The sequence below is a fragment of the Arvicola amphibius genome, chromosome 6 (assembly GCF_903992535.2).
Source record: "Arvicola amphibius chromosome 6, mArvAmp1.2, whole genome shotgun sequence".
In the NCBI taxonomy this organism is placed as follows: Eukaryota; Metazoa; Chordata; class Mammalia; order Rodentia; family Cricetidae; genus Arvicola; species Arvicola amphibius.
This window is the reverse complement of record NC_052052.2, coordinates 20,210,109-20,229,352: the sequence shown is the minus strand read 5'-3', so window position 1 is coordinate 20,229,352 and position 19,244 is coordinate 20,210,109. Positions and strand designations below refer to the sequence as shown.

The window sequence follows — 19,244 nt, the reverse complement described above, 5'->3', positions numbered from 1 at the left end:
TATGATCAGGACTGGCAATGAGCGCAGTATGGTAGTGACCTGGTACCACAGCTGTGAGTGGACTCTAACGGTTACGGGTAGGGCTGTAAGGACAACTAGGAGCCAGGCTATAAAGATTATTTAAGACACGAAATGGAGCTAGAAATAAATCCTGGATGAAACCAAAAGCCAAGGACTAGAAGGAGCAGGGAGGTATAGTGTTGTCTACCCTGTGGAAGGCTGGCTCTGAAAGCTGTTAGTTAGAGGGTTATAGACAGGCAGTGACTGGACAGGAAGAGCAAGAGAAACTGCTGCTTTAATGCAGTTATCACACACTGCTACGGGAAAGGAAAGTGAAATTCTCTCAAGGAGCAATTAGAGAAACATCCTCAGTCCCCAAATTTTCCTAGACTTATTTACAAGACAAAGCTGAAAATAGTGAGGTCAAGGGGCTGGAGAACTGGCTCAGTGGTTAAGAATACTTGCTACTCTTCCAGAGGGCCTGAGTTCAATACCAACCACCCACTTGGCAGCTCACAGCTGTCTGTTACTCCAGTGATCCAATGTACTCCTCTGTTCTCCAAGGACACAGACATACAATTAAACAAAACACCCATACACAAAGAAATACAACTATATTTAAAAAGGGAGGAGGAGGCAAGAGAGATGGCTCAGGGGCTGGAGAGATTGCTCAGAAGTTAAGAGCGCTGTCGCTCCTCCAGAGATCCTGAGTTCAATTTCCAGCAACCACACAGTGGCTCACAACCTTCTGTAATGAGATCTGGTACCCTCTTTTGGCATGTAGGCATACATATAGGCAGAATACTGTATAATAATGATCAAGTAAGTAAATAGATATTCTGTACTGAAAAGAAAGAGAGAAAAAGGAAGGAAGAAAGGAGACAAAGAAAGGAAGACAGAAATACATACAGGAAGAAAGAAAGAAAGAAAGAAAGAAAGAAAGAAAGAAAGAAAGAAAGAAAGAAAGAAAGAGGGAGGGAGGGAGGGAGGGAGGGAGGGAGGGAGGGAGCGAGGGAGGGAGGGAGGGAGGGAAACAGACAGACAGGTCACAGGGTGGTATTAGTGTCCTTTCTTGCTTCCACAGTAATGCTTAGAGTAACATCGTTTAAAATTTGTTTTATTTTTGTATGTGCACACACATGTGTGCTCATCTCTTGATATCTTTAGCATTAGTCCAATAAGTTCTCACAGACCTCTCACAGCTCCTCTCACCCAATGCATCACCTCCACTAAGAGATTAGATGGCGGCCTTCAAGCGTGCCCAGTAAGCAGTGGAGTTTAGACTAGAAGCATTGAAGAAAAGACAATAAGTAGAGAAATCATATAGCATTTTTACCTACTTATTTGTTTTGAGGCAAGGGCTCATACTCAGCCTAGACTAGCCTTGAACTGGATCAAGCTGGTTCTGTCTCCTAATGTTGTTGGATTATAGGTGTGACATACCACACTCTGGTCTACTTTTATTAAATTAATTAATTGGTTAATTATTAAACTAGCTTTTACAGAAAGAGTCTGTGGCTGGCCTAGAATTCTCTCTAAATACCAGGCTGGTTTTTAATTTAGCAATCCTCCTCTCTCCGTCTCCAGAGATTACAAGTACGTATCACTATGTACAGTTGTAGACTTTAGTGTTTATTTCCTTTTGCTTTTTGAGACAAGGTATCACTGTGTATCCCTGGCTGGTCTAGTCACTGTTAGACCAGGCTAGTCTGGAACTCACAGAGATCTGACTGCCTCTTACTTCCAAGTGCTGGGACTAAAGGTGTGGGCCACCATGTTTGGCTTCTTATTTATTTTTTAAAAATTATTACATTCATTTATGGGTGTATGCATGTGCATGGGTATACATGTGTCATGGATCATATGTCACGGAACACATACTGAGATCAGAAGACAACAGTTCTCTGTAGGTACCTTTACTTGCTGAGCCATCTCTCTAGCACTGTATTTTTAATTTTATTATTTAAAATTTTTGTTTTTGTTTTTTGAGACAGGGTTTCTCTGTGTAGTCCTAGATATCCTGGGATATCCTGAAACTTACTCTGTAGACCAGGCTGGCCTCAAACTCAGAGATCCACCTGCCTCTGCCTTCACCTACTCTGCTGGAATTAAAGGTATGCTCCACAACTGTCCAGCTAATTTTTAAAAATCTTTTGTTTTTGGTTTTTATGTGTACTAGTGTTTTGTTTGTATGTATGCATGTATATGCACCACATGCTTGCCTGGTGCCAGGGGAAGCCAGAAGAGGGTGCTAGATAACCTGGAACTGGAGTTACAGATGGCTGTGAGATACTATGTGGGTACTTAGAATTGAACCCAGGTCCTCTGTAAGAGCAGCAGGTACTCTCAACCACTGAGCCTTTTCCTTATTTTTAGGAAAGGAAGGGAGCAAGATGGGAATTCTACAAAAGTAGTGAATTGTTCCGCATATGAAACTGAAGAGAAATTGAATAAATCAAGGTACAATACTATGCTGTACATTTATAATCCACTGCTGTAGAACAGCCATAAAAGACCGCCTCAACATCACTAACTAGCAGTGGGCGCTGAAATATCAGTGAGTGATCACTGTAAGATAGCTTGGCAATCTGAAGTAACTAACTGTCACCACGATAGGTGACAAGTTGGAAGAAGACACATGGAATTTTTGCTCCCAGGACCCTTCACCAATCATTCTATGTCATAGCTTAAGAGTGAAGCCAGACACCTGGGAAGAAACAGGCAATCATTTTTTTTTTTTTTTTTTTTTTTTTTTTTTTTTTTTGGTTTTTCGAGACAGGGTTTCTCTGTGGCTTTGGAGCCTGTCCTGGAACTAGCTCTGTAGACCAGGCTGGTCTCGAACTCACAGAGATCCACCTGCCTCTGCCTCCCGAGTGCTGGGATTAAAGGCGTGCGCCACCATCGCCCGGCTTGGCAATCATTTTTTCAAGTGTTCCTCCACCGTAACTACAGAAAGAATAAAGCAAAGAAGAGAATTCCAATCCCTAGTGAGACCCAGCCAAAGACCACATGTACAGAGACAGTCATATGCTGATTGTCTGGAACTCACCCTGTTCAGGGTCTTCCAACAGAACCCCTCTTTTAACCAGCTCTTCTCTTGGTTTTCGCATAGATATTTTTCTCTCTAAAACTAACATTAAATTGGAAAACACAACTCAGAAATGTGGCAGTTGGAAGATCAACATAACTCTTAGCATTATAAGTATAAAAGAATAAAGTGATTCACATTTCTTTGTATTCTTAAGGGAATTCTTAAGAGGACAGGGAAACTACCTTTACATTAAAAAACGTAGCTGAGGATGGTACCATATGTCTGTAATCCTAGCACTTGGGAGGTGGGAGCAGGAGGATCAGTTCCAGGACAGCCTCAGCTACATAGTAACTTCTAGACTAGCATGGGCTACACAAGACTGTTTCAAACAAAACAAAAATCATCATTTGAGAGGAAGATGCTGATGAATACTGCTGAGTTTGAGGCCAGTCTATGCTACACAGTACTTGGCCAGCTAGGACATGGCAAGATTCTGACCAAAATAAAACAAAATTGCAGGGTTGAGAGAGCAAAAGCAGTGATTGCCTAGCATGTTCAAAGCCCTGGGTTCCACACTTAGAACTAGATACAAAACCAAACAACAAAGCATCTAAATTTATTTTATTATCTGCACTGGGACAGTGTCATTCCCCAAAGAAGTCATACTCTGGCTTAATTAGGCCTTCAATAATAAGGATTACAGATAAGCCATACTGCTGAGACGTGCGCTAAGTGAAAGAAGCGCCTTAGATCTGCTACAGTACAGGTGCGCCAGTCTCGCTGTGTATTCCCATCTGGCCCTTTTATTTTCATATTTATTTTTTTGGGGAGGTCTTACAATGCAGCTCTGACTGGCCTAGAACTCACTATGCAGCCCAGACTAGTCCCATACTCATGGCAAGCCTCATGGTCCTGCCTCTCACGTACTAAGATAACAGGTGTGAAACATGAAGTCTGTCTTTTCTGAACAGAATCAATCCTATCAAAATATAAACCTGGGAAGGAGGCTACAGAATATAAGTGTAAGTCAGGATTGATGAAACAGACCTGTAAATTTCAGTTATTCCAAAGGCTGAGGCAGGAGGATTATCATGGTTAATTTAAGGCAGTCTGTGCAATCTAGTAAGAACCTGAATCAAAATAAAAAACAGATGGGGGCCGGCAAAAGGGCTCAGTGGGTAAAGGTACTTGTTGCCAAGCCTGACGGATGGAGTTTGATTCCTGGAACCCACAGGGTGGAAGGAGAAAACAGACTTGGCAAACTGTATTAGACCTCCCCTTGAGCTGTGATCTCACCCAACAAGCACACTGAAGGTTAAAACAACTAGACACCATGGCCCACCATAGCACTTGGGAGGCCGAGGCAGGGTGAGTGCTACAAATGAGGCCATCCCAGGCAAGAAAGAGCATAGCAGGTCAGCCAAGGCCCTGCGTTAAAAAAGAAAAAAAAAGATGGCTGGGGTTGTAGGTCAGTGTAGCATACTTGCCTAGCCTTGTATGCCCTAGGTTCATAGGTTTAATCCTCAATACACAACGCAAATGAAAGCAAAGGCTCAGTGAAGGACCATTCATCGGTCTCAAGCTAAAAGAATGAACTCTCCGAGTAGGAGGTTATGTAAGTTTAGGGAGAGATGAAAAAGCCGGGTACTTCTGGAACAGGAAACTCAGCTGGTGAAGAATGTGCCTTCAAGGCCAGAGCCCTGGGTTCATCTCCAGCATCGCATAAGTTAGATGTAGCACACACCTGTAGTCCTAGTGCTCAGGAGGTAGAGGCAGGAGAACCACAATTCCAAGATAACCCTTGCTCTATAAAGGGTACAAAGACACCCTGATACATGAGACTGTCTGCTAAATTAATCAACTATTAATTAAATAATAGAACTTCCCCTCCTTTTGTTGTTAATTGTTTGCCTCATACAACCCAGACTGATTTTGAATTTTCTGCCTGGCCAAGGATAACCTTAAATTCTTGATCCTTCTGCCTCCACCTTCCAAGTGCTGGGATTACAGCCTGTACCACCAAGCCCAGCTAAATCAGACAATTATTCTTTTTTTATGTGTGTGTACAATTTGTATATATATATTTGTGCAAGCACAGTTGGGCATAAGCATGACACGGTATGCATGTGAATGTCAAAGGTCAACCTCACTACTTTGGTTGACTGAGATGGTCGCTTGGGTCTGCTTGCTCTTTTCCCACTGCACGCCAGCTGGCCTCGTGTTCCTGGTGACTCTGTCTCGGCCCTTCATCTCCCCACAGAAGCACTGGCCTACAATAGCATGTGTGATGAATCTGGCTTTATGTGAGTTCTGGGGGTTCTAATTCAGGCCCTCAAGTTTGCATCAAGTGCTGCCTTTACCTGCTCAGTTACATCCTCAATACAAACAGGGAACTCTTAAATTAGAAGCCATATTTATTTTTATTTTTTGAGACAAGGTCTTGACACTATGGTTGGCGCCAAGGTTGGCCTGAAATTCAGTTTATGTCTAAGAATGACCTTGGGCTCTGGTCCTTGGATTTCTGATCCTCTCCTCTGCAGGGACTTCAGGAGAACAAAAGTACATCAGGTCCTCTGTATTAACAGGGAAGAGCCCAGGCAAGAACTTCGCCCTCACTCGTCAGAACACACATCTAAATCTGAGCACTCACCTTCTGACGTCTCTTTAAATTTATCACTACTTTTTTTTTTCCTCCATTTCCATGGCTTGAAGATCTTGCCAAAACCTGAGAACTTGCTTTTTCTTTTGGTGGGAGGTGTTGTGTCTCCTGCTTCCACACTGCCCATGACCATGTCTGGGTCTCCAGAGGGCTGCTCTGCTTCTTCTGTACATGGAGGAGAACGGGAAGAAACAGCCAATTTATTATTCCTGTATAACCTCTAAAAATGTCCCCTCTCTTCCTGTGCCCGTTGGAAAGGATGGGGCAACGATAAACAATCATGGAGACAGGTCACACTCTGACACCACATGGACAGCAAAGGCCCAAACTCAAAACTATAGGAGCCAAACCAACCTGACATCATTTAAGAGAAAAATTCAGTGTGATGATGAGGATCCCCAGGTCTACATCTTTAGCACACACAATGTAGCCATTCTCTTGAGTTCTGTGTCCCTGAAGCAGGGAATTCCACTACTAACAAGTCACTGTTAAATAATTTATTACCCCCTCCCAGCAGTTTTCAGGATTTAAGCAGTTTGGGGAAGGGCACTTCATCAAGTGTTGACACCTTGGATCTGTTTATCAGATTTTCTCCCCTCACAAAAAGGGCTCTGCATAACTGGAAGACTGGGAGGAGACTGAGGTAGGGAAGGGACAATAGAGAAGATGCTTTGAAATGGCGGGAATTAGAGGAGTGTAGAGGGGAGATTCTGCTCTGCCATCATCTTATTATTTAAAGAAAGTCCTGATATTAAGGCATTGACACAAAGCACAGCGAACACGCTACAAGTTCAGGACTGAGATCAAAGGTCCTGAGGGCTTTACTGGTAAAGAGAGTAGCAGCCAAGGGGAGGGGCAGGAAGGCAACAGAAAAAGCAGGAAAGCAACACAATGCAGCCTTGCACTCCAACTCCTGTCCCAGAGTTCTCGGGAGAAGTCTAGAGGAAAGAAAAAGCTCTGTGGACTCACTCCTGGGATTAAGGTGCAACTGCTACTTCACAGAATGCATCACAGAATCCACACATTTGTAAAATATTTCATACTGGAAGCAAACAATGTTTGGGGGCAGGAAGAGTTTAACACATTTACTAGAAAAAAATGATCTCCTTTTTATTGTTACTTTTCAATTACCCTTACCTTCCCTCCCCGAGACAGTGTTTCTCTGTGTAGCCCTGACTGTCCTGGAATTCACTCTGTAGACCAGGCTGGTCTTGAACTCACAGAGATCCCCCTGCCTCTGCTTCTCAAGTGCTGGGATTAAAGGCTATGCCACCACTGCCCAGTAGAAACAGTGTTTTCTTTGCTTTTCTCTTCATATGTACCTAGTTTTGTCAAATGTTTTAGGAGACCAGAACCTTGCTTCATACAGTGGGCAAGGCCACACCCAATCATGCACTCTAAGTTTTCCAATTCATTCATCCATATTAACATTTACCTACTCATCTATCTTTGTATTTTATTTATTTATTTATTTATTTATTTATTTATTATGTATGCAACATTCCTTCCTTTCATGTATGCTTGCATGCCAGAAGAGGGCACCAGATCTCATTACAGATGGTTGTGAGCCACCATGTGGTTGCTGGGAATTGAACTCAGGACCTCTGGAAGAGCAGTCAGTGCTCTTAACCTCTGAGCCATCTCTCCAGCCCTGTATTTTTATTTTTGCTTGTATTATGTGACAGGGTCTTTAGTTACGCAGGCTGGCTTTGAATTCATTTGTAGCTAAGGATGACCATGAACTCCTGGTCCTCCATGGTCTTCCCTTCAAATTCAGGACTACAGGTGCAAGCCACACCCAGCTTCACTCACATTTTTATTCTTCCTCTTCCCCTCCCTACTCTCAGTGACAAGCTGCATATTATTTCAGTGACTCACATCTGTCCAAATATTCAGAATCAGTCCAAATGCTTTTATAATACACTTTTTAATACAGGATCCCCAGGAAGTGGGACCATAAATCCTTTTAAAAACTCTCCAGCTAGGTGTGATGGCATCCGCCTATAATCTTAGCACCCAAGAAGCAAAAGCAGGAGGATCAAAAGTTCCAGGACAGCTTGGTCTCCATAGTGAAACAATGTAGCTCAATGCACAGGGCTGTCTCAAAAACAAGGGCAGGGCTGTCTCAAGCTCTTGAGTGAGTGTGGCACTGGCCCTAGGCCCTGCATACAGCTCAGAAAAGAAAAACTGCAAATATTCAGGGGTCTCAGGTCCACCCAGTTTGTTACCCCAGCCCCAGATTCTTATCATATGTTATAAGAGACAGAGGCAGACATTTTCTGGCTCAAACTTACGCCTTTGTTGAGGAAGCTGAAGGTCCCATGCTGCAGTACTCTGCTCACCAAGGCTGTCCCATGGGATAGTGAGAGCCCCCGCCCTCTGTGTCCCGTCTCACTCACATACCGTTCAAATCAAAAGGAAGCATAGGCTTGTTTGTTTGTTTGGCATTTTTGCTTGTTTTTTTGAAACAGGATCTTTCTGTGTAGGACTGATTGCCCTGTAGTTGAGAACCTATGTGGACCAGTGGTTCTCAACCTGTGGGTCTCAACCCCTTTGGAGGGGTTGGTCAAACAATTCTTGCACAGGGTTCATCTAGGACTATTGGAAAACACCGGTATTTACATTACAATTCATAACAGTACCAAAATTACAACTATGAAGTAACAACAGAAATAATTTTATAGCTGGGGTCACGACAACAGGAGGAACTTGAGGGGCTGAAGCATTAGGAAGGTTGAGAACCACTGACATAGATCAAGCTTGTCTGAAACTCAAAGAGATCTGCCTGCTTCTGCTTCTAACCACACTTACACTACATTTCATATACACAATAGTGTATATTACTATACCAAACACTTGGTACATACCTGTAACCTCAACGTTTGGGAGGTTTGGACAGGAGGATTACTTGAAGTTCAAAACCAGCCTGGGCTACAGAGTGAGCTCCAGGACACAGAGTGAGATCCTAAGTCAACAGTAAAAAGCCAGAGCGATGGCTCTACGGGTGAAAGCCTTCTGATCAAGCAGGCCCAATGGCTCACACTTATGATCCCAGTACTGTCACTATGGGGATTGAGGCTAGAGGATTACAAGTGTAAGGGCAGCATGGGCTATGTATATGCAAGCCTTCTCTCAAAACAGACAAACCTAGAATGATGTACATTGTGTCATGGATGGGTGTAGTGCAGTGTTCCAAATATGCAGGTCAAGTTGGTTCACTGTGTTACACTATCATTAACATCCTGACTGGTGTGCTGTTACTTTTCCCAACACTGCTGGGAGAGGCACTGTGACATCTCAAGCTATGAAATTTGATTGCTTTTCTGTGTGACAAGGTCTGTTGGATAATTGTAAATTTAGTTATGTTTTCTTCTTTAAATTTTTTTTCTTTTTGGTTTTTGGAGACAGGGTTTCTCTGTGTAACAGTCCTGGCCGTCCTGGAACTCCTTCTGTAACCCAGGCTGGCTTTGAACTCATAGAGATCCACCTGCCTCTGCCTCCAAATGCTGGGATTAAAGGTGCACGCCACCACTGCCCACCTTAAAAAAATTTTAAGAGGAGGCAGAGGCAGGCAGATCTCTGTGAGTTCGAGAGCCAGGTAGTGGTGGTGCACACCTTTAATCTCAGCGCTAGGAAGGCAGAGGCAGGCAGATCTCTGTGCATTCAAGGCCAGCCTGGTCTACAGAGGGAGTTCTAGGACAGCCAAGACTACACAGAGAAATCTGTCTCGAAAAAACAAATTTTTTAAAGAAATTAATATTACCTTAGATTTAAAGGAATGGAAGGGTATTTTGCCTTCATGTATGTTTGCACCATGGTTTGCCTGGTGCCTGGGGGGCTAGAAAGAGTTGGCTCCCAGGTGACTAAAGTGGCAACAGTTGTGAGCCCTTGTGTGGGAGCTGGGATCTAATCCTGGTCCTCTTAACCACCATGCCATTTTTTACCCCTTTAATAAATTATGTGTATGTGTGTGTGCATATGTGCTCATGTAGGTACCTGTAGAGCCCAGAGGAAGGTATCAGATCCCCTAGAACTGGAGTAATAGGAGGTTGTGAGTCACTTACTGTGAATGCTTAGAACCAAATTTGGGTCTTCTGCAAGAGCAGTGCACTTACTTAATGTGAAGCCATCTCTCTAGCCTAGATGGTTTCCTCCTGAATGAACCCATTTTAAGAAGAAAATTCCTATACATTGTAGAAATACTTTTACTTCAATTTTAGTTTCCTATTTCATTTGATAACTGACTTTTTGCTCCCTCAAAACAAGGTCTAAGCTGGCTTCAAACTCAAGCTCCTCTGCTCAGCTTCCCAAGCACTGGTATTACAGGTGTACAGTGCCATACCTAGTCAGCTGTCTCGAACCGGGGTACTTAGTCCACCTACATTTGAATTTTCCACTGTCAGTATAGCTTTATTTCTGTTGTTTGTATTTGTCTTGTCTTCTACATCCTTGACTTATTGTGGATTTACATCTTTACTGCTTCCTAAACAATGAAAGACTCTTACTTAACTTTAATCTTCTGGGCTATTGTCACATATTTCACTTCTAAATACAAGTAACAATAAACCATAGAAAATATTTTATTGTTTTAACAAACAATACTGTTGTATTTTCTATATATCATTTATGAACTCTTTGTTTCTTTCTGCAATTCTGTTTTCATCAAGGAGAAATTTATTTCTGAAGATATTTTCAGTTGTACGTTTTTGGTTTTGTTTGTTCATTCAAATGGCTTTTGGAGACAGGGTCTCATGTGGCTGAGGTTGGGCCTTGAACTCCTGAACCTTTTGCCTCAACCTTCCAAGTAGCAGGATTACAGGCATATACTACCTTTTCGTTCTTTCTTTTTTCTTCTGTTGTACTGGGGAATAAACCTAGGGCTCTGTGCTTGCTAGTTAAGTGGCCTATCACTAAGCTACACCTATGCCTTACTTTGTTTAATTTTAGCATTTTACAAATGTGTGACAGGGCTGGAGAGTTGGCTCAGAGGTTAAGAGCACTGGCTGTTCTTCCAGATGACCCAGGTTTGATTCCCAGCACCCACATAGTGGCTCACAACTCTCTGTATCTCTAGTCCCAGGGGCTCTGATGCCCTCTCCTTGGCTTAGGTACCAGACACATACAAGGTACATGCAGACAAAACAACCATACATGGGCTAGAGAGATGGCTCAGGGGTTAAGAGTACTGTGTGCTCTTCCAGAGGTCCTGATTTCAATTCCCAGCAACCACATGGTGGCTCACACCATGATCTGGGGCCCTCTTCTGGCCTGCAGGGATACGTAATAAATAAATAAATCTTTAAAACAAAACAGAAACATCCATACATATAATTAAAAAATTCTAATTTGTGACAAAATGGGGATATATATTGAAATCTCTCTAACTTCAAAGTCTGTGGCCCCTTTTTATTAACATGCTGCTTTTTATTTTAATTTTTTATATTTATTCTTCTCACAAACATTACATGCTAACTATAGTTTTCGATTCCTCCATTCCTCCCAGTTCCATCATCTCCCCTCTCCCCCACATCTACTTTTTATTTTAATTTTAAATCTGTAATCTTATTGTATCTTATTATAATTTCTCACATCTGTTTCATTTAATAACAAAGGCTTGCAGCATACAGTTGACAGAAGGCAAGGTAATACACATCTGTAATCCCAGCGTTTGAGAGGCCAAAGTAAGACCAAACACCCAAGGTCACCTGGGGTATATGAAATCATATCTCAAAAAACAAAAACTAGGCCGGGCGGTGGTGGCGCACGCCTTTAATCCCAGCACTCGGGAGGCAGAGGCAGGCGGATCTCTGTGAGTTCGAGACCAGCCTGGTCTACAAGAGCTAGCTCCAGGACAGGCTCTAAAGCTGCAGAGAAACCCTGTCTCAAAAAACCAAAAAAAAAAAAAAAAAAAAAAAAAAAAAAAAAAAAAAAAAAACCCAAAACTAAACAGCAACAACAAAACACACACCAAAATGTAATATATATGAAAAAAAAAAAACAAAAACTAAACAGCAACAACAAAACACACACCAAAATGTAATATATATGACATTATATAAGTCTTGTTCTCACAACTACCTACACAGGTTATTAATCTCAAGTTCTATATAATATCAAATTTTATAAAGGGGAGGAAAAGATGGTTTAGCAGGTACAGGCACTTGCTGATAAGGCTGATGACCTGAGTTTGATCCCTGAGACCCACATGGTAAGAGAGCATAGACTTCAGTAAGTTGTCTTCTGACTGCCACAGGCACAATGTGCATGTGCACGTAGACACACACATAAATAAATAAGTGTAATTTTTAATTTAAAAGGTCTAAATTATGAAGTTAGATTCAAATTAAATTCTTTTTAGAAACTAATTTGTCATCCAGTTATAAGTCATTCAAATGTCCAGTGATACTTTAGCACGTCTTTATTCATGTATCTAAAGGTTTATTTTGTTATTTGTTTGTGCAGGCATGCATGGAGGCTGGAAAATCATTACCCAGAAGCCATCCATTTATTCTTTACTTTTTAAAAATATTTATTTATTTATTATGTATACAATATTCTGTCTGTGTGTATGCCTGCAGGCCAGAAGAGGGCACCAGACCCCTTTACAGATGGTTGTGAGCCACCATGTGGTTGCTGGTAATTGAACACAGGACCTTTAGAAGAGCAGGCAATGCTCTTAACCTCTGAGCCATCTCTCCAGCCCCTTTTTTATTACTTTTATTTTAGTTCGATGTGTATGAATGTTTTGCCTGCATATCTATCTGTACATGATATGCATGTTCTATACCTGAAGAAGTCAAAGGACGGCATTGGATTCTCCTGAAACTGGACTCATAGATGGCTCGTAGTTACAATATGGGTGCTGGGAATCAAACCTGGGTCCTCAGGAAGAACAGCAAGCGCCCTTAACCATTTCTCTGGTCCCTTTTTGTTTTTTTTTCTTTTCTTTCCTTTTCTTTCCTTTTTTTTTCTTTTTTTTTCTTTTTTCCTCCTGTAGACAAGGTCACACATGCAGCCCTACCTGCCCTGGAACTTGCTATGTAGAGCAGGTCGGTGTGGAACTCACAGAGATTCATCTGCCTCTGCCTCCCAAGAGCTAGGATTAAAAGTATGTGCCACCAATGACCAGCGGTGTTTATTTGTTTGTTTGTTTGTTTTTGGAAGACAGGGTTTCTCTGTGTAGCTCTTGGCTGTCCTAGAACTTGCTTTGTAGACCAGGCAGGCCTTGAACTCAGAGATCAACCTGCCTCTGCTTCCTGAGTGCTGGGATTGAAGGTGTGCATTCGCATGTGCATGCGCACACACATACAAACATTTATTTTTAAGCAAAGACAGGCTGTAGGCTGTCAGGATAGTCAACAGAAGAAGGAATTGGCTGTGCAAGCCTGATGGGATGAATTCATTCTAAGAACCTATGGTGGGAAGAGAGCCTACTTCTTCAAACTGACCTCCACACACATGCCATGGCATAAAGTATGCTCCCTGCCCCAAAATAACTAAATATCTAAAATAAAGTAATAAATTAAAAAAAAAAAAACTAGAGGGGCTGAAGAGCTCGCTTATCAGTTAAGAGCACTGGTTGCCCTTCCAGAATTGAAGTGGGTTCAATTCCCAGCACCCACATGGCAGCTCCCAACTACCTGCAATTCCAGTTCCAGGGGACCTGACACCTATGGCATAAATGCACATAAAATAATTAAAAAAAAAAAAAACCCACACACTAGAAGTTGGCCATGATGGTACATGCTTATAATTTAAAAACTTCAAAAACTAAAGTAGGAGGTTAGCTGCTGTGGAAATAATGCTCTTGTACACTGTAAAGATTTGTCACTCATCCTGGTTTAATTAAATGCTGATTGACCAGTAGCCAGGCAGGAAGTATAGGTGGCGTGACCAGACTAAGAATTCTGGGAAGAGGAAGGGCAGAGAGTCAGTCACAAGCCAGACACAGAAGAAGCAAGATGAGAGTGCCTTAGTGAAAAAAGGTACCAAGCCACTAGGCTAAACACAGATAAGAATTATGGGTTAAGTTGTAAGAGCTAGTTAGTAAAAAGCCTGAGCAACAGGTCAAACAGTTTATAATTAATATAAGCCTCTGTGTGTTTCTTTGGGACTGAACGGCTGCAGAACTGGGTAGGATAGAAACTTTTGTCTACAGTTAGCTGTATCTTTGAGGAAGAGCCTAAGGTACATAGTGAGTTCAAGACAAGCCTGGACTTCATAGCAGAAACTTTGTCTCAAAACAACAAAACCAAACCATACATTTTAAAACTTTACATCTACAAGTATTTATTAACTATTTGTAAGTTATAACTATGCATAACTAAAGAAAATAATAGGATTAAACAATACACCCTAGATCAAAGACTGTATAATTTTATATATTTCTATTTGATAGTACTAGGGACTGAAACCAAGACCTCCTGCACGGTAGGGAAGCATTCTACCAATAAACTCTATCCTTAGCATTCTTTCCATTTATTTTGAGAAGAGGCTTCACTTGCCCAGACTGGCCTTGAGCTCACTCTCATCTCAGCTTCCCAGGCACCTGGTCTGACAGATGTGTAGCATCACACCTGGCCTACAACCAGCTCCAACTCACCTATGATGGATGGCTATGCATAGCCAGGCAACAGAAATCCACAGAACACAAGTCTTCGACATTCCTTCACTAGATTTATAATAAGTGACTAAATTACCTGGTTTATTTTAATTCCACGTCTATCATTTGTACCTTATCAATTTCAAAAATTATTTGTTAATTTTGGGGTATTTTTGTGGTAAGTCATCGTGTCACCCCTGTCTCCCCCACACTCGCTGTATATGAACTTATGTGAATGTGCACATGCCAGGCTCACGTGTGGAGGTCAGAGGAAAACCGGAAAGAGTTTGCTCTCTGCCTTTTTTAATTTTTATTTTTTGGTTTTCTAAAATAGGGCTTCTGGCAGTCCTGGAACTCACTTTGTAGACCAGGCTGGCCTTGAACTCACAGAGATCCACCTGCCTCTGCCTCCTGAATGTTGGAATTAAGGGCGTGCACCACCAGTGCTGGCTTGTTCTCTCCTACCAGTGAGTTCCAGGATCAAACTCAGGTCATCAGATTTGGGCAACAAGTACCTTTGCTACCTTGGCAATGTTTTTGGTCCTTTCTGGCTTTTTTATTTTATTTTTTTAGATAGGACCTTACTCCCTAGCCCTGGTTGACCTGAAATTTAATATGATTCTCCTGTCTCAGCCTTCAGAACTTTGTAAATAGCAAAATTTATGTTACTTTGCCACAGTACTTAACACATTTTTTTGTTCTGTAAAAGAGGCTTATTTTGGGATTTAAGGAATAGTTTCAGAAACCTACAACAAAATTAGAGAAAACAAAATGTTTCACTAATGAACAAAGTAGCCTTTGTACAGAGAAAGCCTTCCACTTCTGGAGATTTTGCACAGCCTTGACCACAGGAATTAGAATGCACTGGACAGAGGGACAGACAGATAAGGTCTCTGCATTTTTAAGTACAGGCAGATCTGAGTCTGCCTCAGGAAAATGTATTTTCAGGCACAACTGCAGCAAGAAGGATGCAGGCTGGGGTGCAGCTGAGTGGCAGAGTGCTTGCTCAGCCTGGTACAAGCCCCACACCACACAGAAAATGACAACTGTGTTACAGCTCAGCAACATGACAAGCAGACTTAATGGCGTCTGACTGCCGACCACGGGGGCTTAGGTTTGGATCCCCAGCACCCATGTAAAAGGCACTATGGTAACTTGTGTCTGTAACCCAGCACGGAGGGAACAGGGTGGAGTCAATAGGACCCTGGAGCCCATTAGCCAGATAGTCTACTCAGGGTTCAGGAAGAGATCCCGTCTCAATAAATAAGATAGAAGAGCCAGCGAGACTGCTCATAGTGTAAAAGCATTTGTCAGACAGCCATAATAACCTGAGTTCAACCCCCAGAACCCTCAGTGACTCCTTAAAGTTGTCCTCTGACCATACATGCACTGTGGCATGCGTGTATCGCGTTCACACATAACACAAACATACACAAGCTCACATTTTCAAACATGTTTTATTAAAGGGGGTGGGGAGCCCAGTATGATGGCATCTGCTTTCTGAGGCCAGGCTGGGATTTCAAAGCTAGTCAGGGTACACAGTGAGACCTTGTCTTTTGTCTGTTTTGAGACAAGGTGTCTCTCTTACTTAGGGTTTCTATTGCTGAGAAGAGACACCATGACCATGGCAACTCTTTGTTTTTCTGGTTGAGACAGGTTTCTCTACATAGCCTTGACTGTCTTGGTACTCATTCTGTAGGCCAGGTTGGCCTTGAACTCACAGAGATCCGCCTCTGCTTCCTGAGCGCTGGAATTAAAGTTGTGCACCACCACTGCCTGGCAACGTGGCAGCTCTTATAAAGAAAAACATTTAATTGGGGCTGGCTTACAGTTCAGAGGTATAGTCCACTGTCATCATGGTAGGAGGCATGGTGGCACACAGGCAGACGTGGTACTGGAGAGGTAGTTGAGAGTTCTATTTCCAGATCAGAAGGCAGGATAAAGAGACTGGGACTCACCAGGCCTGAGCTTGAGCTTCTGGGACCTCAAAACACACCCCTAGTGACATACTTCCTACAAGACCACACCTCTTAATAGTGCCAGTCCCTAAGGACCACGAATTCAAACACGTGAGTCAACAGGGGCCATTAATATTCAAGCCACCACAGTGTCACTGTGTTCCTGACTGGCCTCCAATGTATGCAGATCCTATCGTATGGAACTCACAGAGATCTGCCTGCCTCAGCCTCCTGACTACAATGGTTTAAAACCATGTACTACTAAGACCCCAACATAAAACCTTTTCTTTAAAAAGAAAAAAAAAAAGGAAAATGGGTAGGGTGGGGCTCAGACTTCAGTCACCAAAACAGAAGGTCTACTTCCTGTGTGGCACAGGGTGGAAGTAAAGAACAGACTCTGGTGGGTTGTCCTCTGACTTCCACAAAAGCACATGGCCTACACATGTCCCCACACACATATATGCACACACATGATAACAGAAGAAAGAGTGACTGAGAAGGTAAGCGACATTTACCTCAGGCTTCACCAGCATGCATTCATGAATATATGCATATGCACAACACCACACACACACACACACACACACACACACACACACACACACAGAGCTTCTTTTTTAAAGAAAAAAGAAAGCCAGGTGGTAGTGGTGCATGCTTTTAATCCCAGCACTTGGGAGGCAGAGGCAGGAGGATCTCTGTGAGTTTGAGACCAGTCTACATATCTTAGGATACTTATCCTTCTGAAGGATCTTGTGTGGCCTTCTAAACAGTTGCCTACTGAAACATTTGCTAAACACTGGAGAGATAGCTCAGCAGCTAAGACTAAGTCTGACTCCTGCCCCCACCTACCTGTATCTCCAGATTCAGGAGACCCAGTGCCCTCTTCTGGCCCCAGTGGACACCAAGCACATGTGGTGCACAGACATGCAGGGCAAACACCCATAACAAGTAAAATTTAAATTTTTGTTTGTTTTGTTTTGAGATAGAGTCTATCTATCTACATAGCCTTAACTATCCTGGAACTTACTCTGTAGACCCAGGCTGGCCTCGAACTCACAGAGATCTGCCTGCCTCTTCTGGGATTAAAGGCATGCGCCTCTACCACCTGGCTAATTTTTTTTAATTAAAACACTTATGATTATTATTATATATGCAATAAATTTTTGCCATGATTAGGATCAAATCTAATCCAGGGTTTCATGCATACTAGAAAGTACTTTATGCCAAACTACATTTCCAGTATCCCCAAATTTTTTTGTTATAGTTATAGTGGCAAAATTGATTTCTTCTTGTTCCTGAGACAGTGTTTCAGGCAGCCCAGGTAAGCCTGGCACTCAGTATGTAGCTAAAAATAACCTTGACCTGATCCTCCTGCCTCCACCAGAATGTTAGGATTACAGTTGCATGCTGTACCCAAGTTTATGCGGTGCTGGGAATTGAACCCAGAGTTTTGTGCAGCTAAGATGAGCACCCTCCATCTAGAGTACACTCTTGAGCACCTTGGGTAGAACTCAGGTCCCCCTTTTTTGTTCATTTCCATAGTATAGATAAAAGCCTGCCATTACTTGAGACCATACTGCATTTGTTAGAGAAGAACAATGGAGCAGCAACCACAGGAAAAGTGGACCCTGCAAAAGTGGGTAATTATCATATATAGGAGAAGGTTGGTTCTAGGAGCAAAAAAGCAACATGTCATTGGAAGGGAAGGGAGGCAGGGGTTGGCTATGTTGTGGTTTGAGAAAATATGGCCCCCAAAGGGAATTGCACTACTGGGAGGTATGGCCTTGTTGGAAGAAATGTGTTACTGTGGGGGTGAGCTCTGAGGTCTCCTTTGCTCAAGCTTCCCTCAATCTGACAGTCAGACAAATTCCTGTTGCCTGCAAGATATAGCATTCTCGGTTTCAGCACCACGTCTGCCTGCACAGCGCTATGATCCCCATCATGCTGATAATGGACTACACTGTGAAAGAGTAAGCTGACACCCCAAATGAATGATTTCCTCATGAGCTGCCCTGATCATGGTGTGTCTCCATAGCAAAAGGAAACTCTAAGACAGGGTATCTCTACTTTGTTTTTTTTGATTTTTAAAAATCACTTAATTGAATTTTTGTGTGTGGGAAGACGGGGCTTCTTAGAACCTAGGCCGGCCTAAAACTTGAGCTCCTGATCCTTGGCCTCTGCCTCCGAGTACTGGGTTACTGACGTGTGCGCCACCCAGCAGCCCGTGTTTTAACTCACTTTCCCAAGCTGCAAAGTAGTCCTAGAGGTTTCTTATTCTTCTGTAGCCCTTTCTATAAAGCCTTTCACTTTCTTCAACAATAAAGTACTGAACTGATAAAGACTCAGCCTAGTGGTCAAAGTAAAGCAAGAAACTGGATCAGCCAACCGGGGTCCTCCAGTCTGGGACTGAGTAAGCACTTTGTCATCGTGTGCTCAGGTTCAGGAAACCCTGAAAAACTTTCCCTGGAAATCAGAAAACTAAATTGCAACAAGGGAGAAGCAGCACCTGCTTCCCCAGACTGCTCTGCTTTTCTTTAATCCCCGCCACATCTCATTTTATGTTACTGGGATTTTGTTTTGTTCTTGAGACAGGGTCTCACTGGGTAGCCTTGGTTAGCCTGGAACTCACTTTACAGACCAGATGAACCTAAGAAGCAGAGATTCATCTGCCTCTGCCTTTTTGATACTGGGATTAAAAGTGTGCACCATGTCCATCTTAGACCTTTTATTTCTTGGCAAAGAGAAAATAAAATAAAGCCAATACCAAACCAAACCAAAACAAACAGAAAAATAGATTAAAGAGGCTTCCTGATGTTTCCTAAACCAGTTAATCTTTCTTCCTAAACAGCACATTGTCCAGAAATAACCTAAATGTTTTCTCCCACTTGACTTTTTCCAGTCTTCTTTGTTAAACCATTCACCCTCATCATCAAATACAAAGCCTACAAAGGTCGCAGGATGTGCCGCCAGGACGATGGTCAAGCTCAGCACCTC

General features: G+C 42.6%; 1 protein-coding gene across 2 annotated transcripts in view; it reads right to left on the bottom strand.

The window, feature by feature from the left end:
* Phactr4 (phosphatase and actin regulator 4) overlaps positions 1 to 19,244 on the bottom strand; it is a 74,182-nt gene that overhangs the window by 30,282 nt on the left and 24,656 nt on the right. The window contains exons 3-4 of one of the 2 annotated variants that reach the window (XM_038334277.1): positions 5,682 to 5,855; positions 3,050 to 3,130 (exon numbers count right to left, since the gene is read on the bottom strand). In XM_038334277.1, coding sequence (XP_038190205.1) covers positions 3,050 to 3,130; positions 5,682 to 5,855 — 255 coding nt within the window. The remainder of the gene's footprint in view (positions 1 to 3,049; positions 3,131 to 5,681; positions 5,856 to 19,244) is intronic. The other variant, XM_038334278.1, reaches the window with a different exon arrangement.